The sequence below is a fragment of the Rhagoletis pomonella genome, unplaced genomic scaffold, assembly GCF_013731165.1.
Source record: "Rhagoletis pomonella isolate Grant_MI unplaced genomic scaffold, Rhpom_1.0 Rhpom_scaffold_06920, whole genome shotgun sequence".
NCBI classification, from domain to species: Eukaryota; Metazoa; Arthropoda; class Insecta; order Diptera; family Tephritidae; genus Rhagoletis; species Rhagoletis pomonella.
The window spans coordinates 1,222-8,788 of NW_023465451.1; the positions used below are offsets into that span (position 1 = coordinate 1,222).

The 7,567-nt window shown below is 37.7% G+C and overlaps 1 protein-coding gene across 1 annotated transcript; it reads right to left on the bottom strand.

Annotated features, from left to right (window-relative positions):
- Positions 1-375: 375 nt before the first annotated feature.
- LOC118755644 lies at positions 376-1,497 on the bottom strand (the record flags this gene model as incomplete). The annotated part of the gene is made up of 1 exon (XM_036490469.1): positions 376-1,497. A coding segment is annotated over exon 1 (1,122 nt), but the record flags the coding sequence as incomplete, so codon positions are not given.
- Between the last annotated feature and the right edge of the window lie 6,070 nt (positions 1,498-7,567).

Sequence of the window (7,567 nt, forward strand, 5' to 3'; positions counted from 1 at the left end):
CAAAATTGAAATAAGACTACTATGAGATTGATGTAAACATCAAAAACAGTTTATGTTTTCATCAGTTAAATATGCCTCATGTGCGTATACAAATAAACATATTGCACAAAAGCTGATACTTCTATTTCACACCAAAGCTACACTGTTTCCATGCAAATTAGCAAAGAAGCAACACGCGCCACTGCGAAGGGAGCGGTGCGAGAGGGACAACTGTCAGTTTATCGAACCTTGTATTATTGATTCATGGTCAAATGCATGTGCAGCGATAGCGTTGTCCATCTTTTTTAATTTTACTGCACGTAGATGTTCTATTCGTGCACGTAGCGACCTCCTTGTCTGCCCAATATATTTGCAGTTGCAATACGAACAGGTTACTTCGTAGACTCCGCTCTGTTCTTCCGTCGGCAATTTGTCTTTGGTTGAACCAAGCGCATTTCTAAGTTTGTTGTTGTTTGTGTAAACTACTTGCAGATTACATTTTTGGAAGCCGTTCTTCAATGTATTTGTGATGGCGGGAACGCAGGGCAATGAAACACGCTGTAGTTGAGACGACTTTGCGGTGTGAGTTTGTGAGAAAAGCGTGCTCTCCTTGTTCCGTCTTATTTGATTGGAGTGTTTACTTATCAGCTGATCGATGTGTTTTATTTGTTTGTATTCTTTCATATAGTCTTGTGCAGACAATGGCAAGGAACAGAGTCTGTAAACCATTGAATTAAATGAGGACAGTTTTTGCTGATATGTGCAATAGGAGTCATTTGTAATGTATCGGGTGGTCGATGTTGACTTCCGATAAATGCCGAATTCAAGTTTCTTTCCTTTTCGCTTAATAAGAATATCAAGAAAAGGAAGAGAAATTGTTTTTTCGTCTTCCTTTTCAAAAGTGAATTTGATACTCGGATAGCGGCTGTTAAGTGTTCCGAGTATTTTATCTACGTCGGATATTTTCACTATGGCGAAAGTATCGTCCACATATCTATGCCAAATTCGTGGCAAAACACCTTCATTGAACTTATCGTCAGGTATACTGAACTTATTCAAGTGGTTTTCAATTGCTTCAATGGCCGTATCGACTGGAATCGACGGAAAAAGTGCTTCAACATCAAAGGAAATCATTATTTCATCTTTTTCAATTTCAATGTCGCGCACTTTGTCTACAAAATCCAATGAATTTTTTACAGAGTAACCATCGAAGGAACCAAATCTCTTTAAGTCTTTCACTAACCAGCGGGCAATATTTGAAAGGGGTGAATTTATGTTCGACACGATTTTCCGCATTTTGCTTCTATTTTTATGAACTTTTGGGAGTCCATACATCAAAGGATCGGAGGGATTTGAAACAATTAAATGGTATTTGTTTACACCAAAGGCCTGGCAAATAGAGTCCGTAGCGATTTTGGCATTTTTTTCCATGGCGTTAAGCGGTGATTTACTGGAAACGGAGAAATTGTCTTCTTGAATTGATTCCTTCATTCTTTTGTAATACTCCTGCTTATCCATTATTACTACTTGGAAGCTCGTCCGCTTCCTTCCTTGAACGGAGTGGGAGATATGGCACTGGGTAGTTCCTGGGCTTACGGGGTGAGGTTGGCAAAGAGCAGCTGTAGAAGAAGTGAGGCGGCGATCGGCGAACGGATGCAGGCGGCAATGTCGGGCGCCGGCGATGGCTCAGCGGAGGATCTGGGGATGGCTTTGAACGCGTTGGTCTCGAAGCAGGAACTGCGTTTACACGTACTGCGCGATCTAAATTATTAAGTCACACTTAATACCGATCGCGGCTGTCAAACAGAACTGCGCAAGCGAAAAGAAGAAAACTACCAAACCGGACTTTAATTACAAATGAAATGCGTTTATTAACTTCGATCTACTAATTATTTCACAATTTTTGTTCGTATTTGCTACAATAAGCAATTTTAGAGCGGGCGTATACCGAAAGCGAATGCAATAAGTTCAGGTGCAAAAAAGAGAATTAAAATGTCAAAACCATATAGAGATGTGCATGTAAAGTAGCGAGCATGGTAGCGAGCTAACAACGCCTGCGTTGCCACCCGCAAACACACTCATCATTACATAGCGTTTAGACTGTCAACAGGTTACAAATTCAATACAAATTCAAGAATAGAAACGGTTCAATACAAGCGTATACTAAGGTTGCTCGCGTTGGTATAGCCACAAATTTAAGATACGCTAATATAAAAAATTCATTAAATATATATAATCCAACAATTGAGCGACGTGAAGGTTAATTGTTATAGAAGGTAAGTTACTATAAAAATTCATTCAATATACGTATACATGGAATCCAACGATTGAGTGACGGCGAAGTTAGGTGTTATCAAACCGGCCGCAGTGCTCGCTTGCACATTCTGCCGGCCCTAGCCGCGTTAAGCGGATAGTGCTTCTTTCAGCTCCTGGAGAGTTCTGAGCGCCTTATGCACTAGTAATTTGGTGACCTTGCCTCGATATGTTGCTGTTTGCAGTCCATTTGCCGTTTGTCTGATTTTACGGTTCGCCACGTTCGTAGCCGTTGAAGGGTGCTTGTTGCGAGTTGGGGTGCGCCCTGATCCCCCACGTTGGGAAGCATGTCGCATCGGCGGCACAAGTCGTTTGGGGTTCGGCGACGCGGCGTGCGAGCTAGCGCGGCAACCTGCCGAGGTACTGTTTCGGTGCAAGAGGGTGTGGTGCTGTAGCGAGCAAACTCTACATTTACCCGCCGATGTGCATTCGAACGTGGCATGAGATAGCGCCAAGCAATTTGTGCAATAGTGATGCGCCCTGGCTAACAAGAAGCGTTGCTGCGGCTGCATGGCTACAAACATAGGGCACCTTCGTAGTGAATGGTGGCGGGTGCACACACGGCATCGTTGGTAGTCTTCGGCAGTGCGTTGAGTGTTTGAAGATTGGTCGTCCTCCGAAGCAGGACATTTGGACTCGATTGGAGCACTCTAAATGGGTCAAAGTGGGATTTTTCAAAATTTGCCCCTACCCAAAAGTTCGACCCAAATTGGGGGACATCAGAATTCGTTTTAGAGGTATGGTTCCTTCGGCAAAGTTTCTTATTTTGATCCCTAGAATACGATTTTCACAGAGCACGATTTTTAAATCGACCCGCCCTAATATGTATATACCTCTATATTGGCAGTAAGCTAACTTCTCAATGTGTAAGCATTCCGAATTCAAAGCGAGACAGTCTGGTACCGTTTTTGTCAATGTATCATGTACTTGAGTGCCGTTTTTGTATATGGGTTGTGTACATGTTTATTTATAAACGTATGTGTTCCTTTTCTTTCGTACGTGTTTACTGATATATCTGTACTGTAGTGTTTTCGGACGGTACTAGCTCTTACTGCCAATATAGGAGTATTACATATATGTATTCACCAAGTTGAGCAAGTGGCCTGGCACTCTGACAAAACAGCAGATAACTCAAGCAACAACTATTGCCAGAGTTCCAGACCACCTGCTCAATTTGTGAATATCCCTTAGGTTTCAACCAATAATTATGCCCCTTTGCAAAGGACGGAGGCTATCGGAAAAGCCAAATACCAATGAAAATAAGAGGATGATTCCCGGTACATTATTTGGCTACGTTTTAATTGCACCTAAAATAGTGTGCTTGTATCGAATATACGGTTTAATGTCGTAGCCATTTCAAAATTTAACAATCTGTAATGAAGTTCATTGTCAAGACTTTACTATTTATACGTCTCCGTAGAGCAAAGTCTATATAGCTTGCTAAATAGAGCGTAGAGTTGTCGTAGAGTTTTCGATCTAGACTCACATAGACTTTGTAGGTGAGTCTCTCGTAGAGCTCTATTGATTGTTTACACGTCTCTAGCGAGATTTTTGTCTAAATCTCGCGTTTTTTCTCTACCGTGTACACTTAGCTTTAAAGTCTTGAATACTCCAAAGGCCGCCTGATCGAATATTCGTATTGTTTAAATTTCTGCGCCATACACCAGCTCGGGCTGAGTGACTTATAGAGTGTGGTTTTTGTGCGTGGTGGAACTTTTCTCCCGAATCGCCTATTCAGTCCAAACGAAGAACAGACTTCGAGGTTTTTGTTACCGATGATGTCGATGTCATCGGCATGGGATTTTTTAAACAGCTTTCATAGGATATTTTTACGTTATGCTTTTTAGTATTTTTTCATTTGTATTAGTACTTCTTTATTAATTTTTTTCATTGCGTAATTTGTATACAAACTCTTCGTTGATAATATGATCACTTCGTTTGAAGATATGTTGCAAACTCTTTTTTAACCGACTTCCAAAAGGAGGAGGTTATCGGTTCGTCGGAATATTTTTTTTTATGTATGTTACCGCATAACTTTGGACCACGTCAACCGATTTCGATAATTCTTTTTGCATCGGAAAGGTAGTGTCTCAGAGATGGTTCCAAACTAATCCGATAATTGGATCATGAAATATATATATATATATATATATATTGTTTTTAAGTCGGTTTTTTTGCTAAAAATTACTTCTTAATTTGAACTGTTCGGCTTTTGGATAAGTGGAAAAATTTAGAAAAATGTATCTAGTAAAGCTTTCCAAACACTATGCGTTTGGAACCAACTATGTAATTTTTCATTTAATTTCGATATTTTTAGTCTTTACTTTTAGATATAAGTAATCTTATTGAAAATATTTCCAAATCAAGATTTCTAAAATACCTATCGTTTAGTACCCATATTGTAACATTTCATTTATTTTATCAATTTACTGAGTTAAATTTTCAAACAGGTTGCAACCCTCGTCAAACATATTTTCGGCTGTACATCTTCTTAAAACTCTTTAGTTTGATTTCATTTATTTAATTACTTTAACTAAATTAAAATTTTCAAAGAACTGGCAACCCTCAAAAGTATTTTCAATAGTCATATTTCTCAAACCTCTTTAAAATTATACCTTCATTGTAATATGTAATGTATCAAGTAAATTTAGTTAAATTTCAAACAGGTGGCAACCCTCCTCAGGCAGTAAGCCTTCTTAAATATATAAAGCTTGATACCTACATTGCAATATTTCACTTATTTTATCAATTGAACTGAGTTAAAATTTTCAAATAGGTGGCAATTTTCAAAACTGTTTCCAGCAGTTATCTCTCTTAAACCTCTCTAATTTAAGATCTATGTTGCAGTATATCATTTATTTGATCAATTAAATTTAGATACCCACATTGCAATATTTCATTTATTTCATCAAATTAGCTGAGTTAAATTTGTCCAATAGGCGCTAACATTCCCTAAAATATTTCCAACGGATATCTTTCTCAAACCTCTTAGTTTGTTACCCATATTCTAATATAAAATTTATTTTATAAATTTAATTGAGTAAAAATTTTGAACTGGTGGCAATCCTCCTCAAAAATACTTTTCACTGCAAGCCCACCTAAACTCTTCAGTTTAATACCCACATTGCAATATTTCATTTATTTCATCAATTTGACTGAATTCAAATTTTCAATTAGGTGGCAGTCCTCCTAAAAAATCTTTTCAACAGTTATCTTTCTTAAGCTTCTTTATCAATTTAACTTAGTCCAAGTTTGTAAATAGGTGGCAACCCTCCCAAAAAAATTTTTAGCAGGAAACGTTCTTAAACCTTATTAATTTGATACCCATATTGTAATATTTCATTTATTTTATAAATTTAATTGAATTTAACATTTCACACGACCCCCCAAATTTTTGCATCATAAATGATCCTGGTATTACAGCGAACAATCCAGAAAAAAAATATTTAAATCTATTCAGCCGTTCTCCAGTTTTGAGGCCAACAACACAACATTTTTATATATATGTATAGATAGAAGATGGGAGGTGCCACGCTCTCTTTTCCAATACCGCCCGTTTTTCTCCATGAGTATGGTGTTATTTCATATATCTCTATACCTATTTCCGGTACTCTACCACAAATATTTCAAGAGATATACAACATGAAAATTTTAGTTAGTATGGGAGGTGCCACACCCTCATTTCCGAATTCGGGCAAACTTCACACAAACCATCTGCATGGCAGCGCAAATATGCCATACACATTTGGTTGAATTCAGTGAAGCCGTTCACAAGTTATAAGCTAACACCAAAAACGTGCACTTATTTTTATATATAAGATAGAGGTGTCACGCCCCTTATCCAAATTTGTGCGAACTTCACATAAATTATCTGCATCATGGCCCGAATGTGCTATATAAATTTAGTTAAATTCGATGAAGCCGTTCTCAAGTTATAAGCTAAAACACTTATTTTTATATATGTATAAAATTAGAGGTGCCACGCCCCTTTTTCCGAATTCAGGAAAACTTCACATAAACTATCTACAAGATGGCCCGAATATTCCGTATAAATTTTGTTCAATTTGGTGAAGCCGTTCTCAAGTTATAAGGCAAAACCAAAAACGTGCACTTATTTTTATATTCTAGTTAGTATGGGTGGTGCCACGACCCATTTTCCGAATTCGGGCAAACTTTACATAAACCATCTGCATAATACCCCGAATATGCTGCATAAATTTGGTTGAATTCGGTGAAACCGTTCTCAAGTTATGAGGTCACACCTAAAACATGCACTTCTTTTTATATATATGAAGGGGTGCCACGCCCACTTATCCAAATTTGGGCAAACTTCACATAAACTATCTGCATCATGGCCCGAATATGCTATATAAATTTGGTTGAATTCGGTGAAGCCGAAGAGGAGTTATAAGCTAAAACACTAATTTTTATATATAAGATTAGAGGTGCCACGCCCCTTTTTCCGAATTCAGGAAAACTTCACATAAACTATCTCCAAGATGGCCCGAATATTTATTCCGTATAAATTTTGTTAAATTTGGTGAAGCCGTTCTCAAGTTATAAGGCAACACCAAAAACGTGCACTTATTTTTATATTTTAGTTAGTATGGGTGGTGCCACGCCCCCTTTTCCGAATTCCGGCATACTTTACAGAAACCATCTGCATAATATCCCGAATATGCCGCACAAACTTGTTTGAATCCGGTGTGAGCCGTTCGCAAGTTATGAGGTCACACCAAAAACATGCACTTATTTTTATATATAAGAATAGGGGCGCCACGTCCCTTATCCAAATTTGGGCAACTTCACACAAACCATCTACATCATGGCCCGAATATGCTATATAAATTTGGTTGAATTCGGTGAAGCTGTTCTGAAGTTCTAAGCTAAAACATATAAGATTAGAGGTGCCATGCCCCTTTTTCCGAATTCAGGAAAACTTCACATAAACTATCTGCATGATAGCCCGAATATTCCGTATCAATTGTGTTCAATTTGGTGAAACCGTTCTCAAGTTATAAGGCAACACCAGAAACTTGCACTTATTTTTAACCGACTTAAAAAAGGAGGAGGTTATCAGTTCGTCGGAATATTTTTATTTTTATTTTTTCTTATGTATGTTAACGCATAACTTTGGACCATGAACCGATTTCAATAGTTCTTTTTGCTAATCTGGTTAAGATCCGATCAGTGGATCATGGTATATATGTATATATATATATATATTATTTTTTTTATGAGAATTGAAGTCGGTTTTTTTGCAAAAAATTACTTC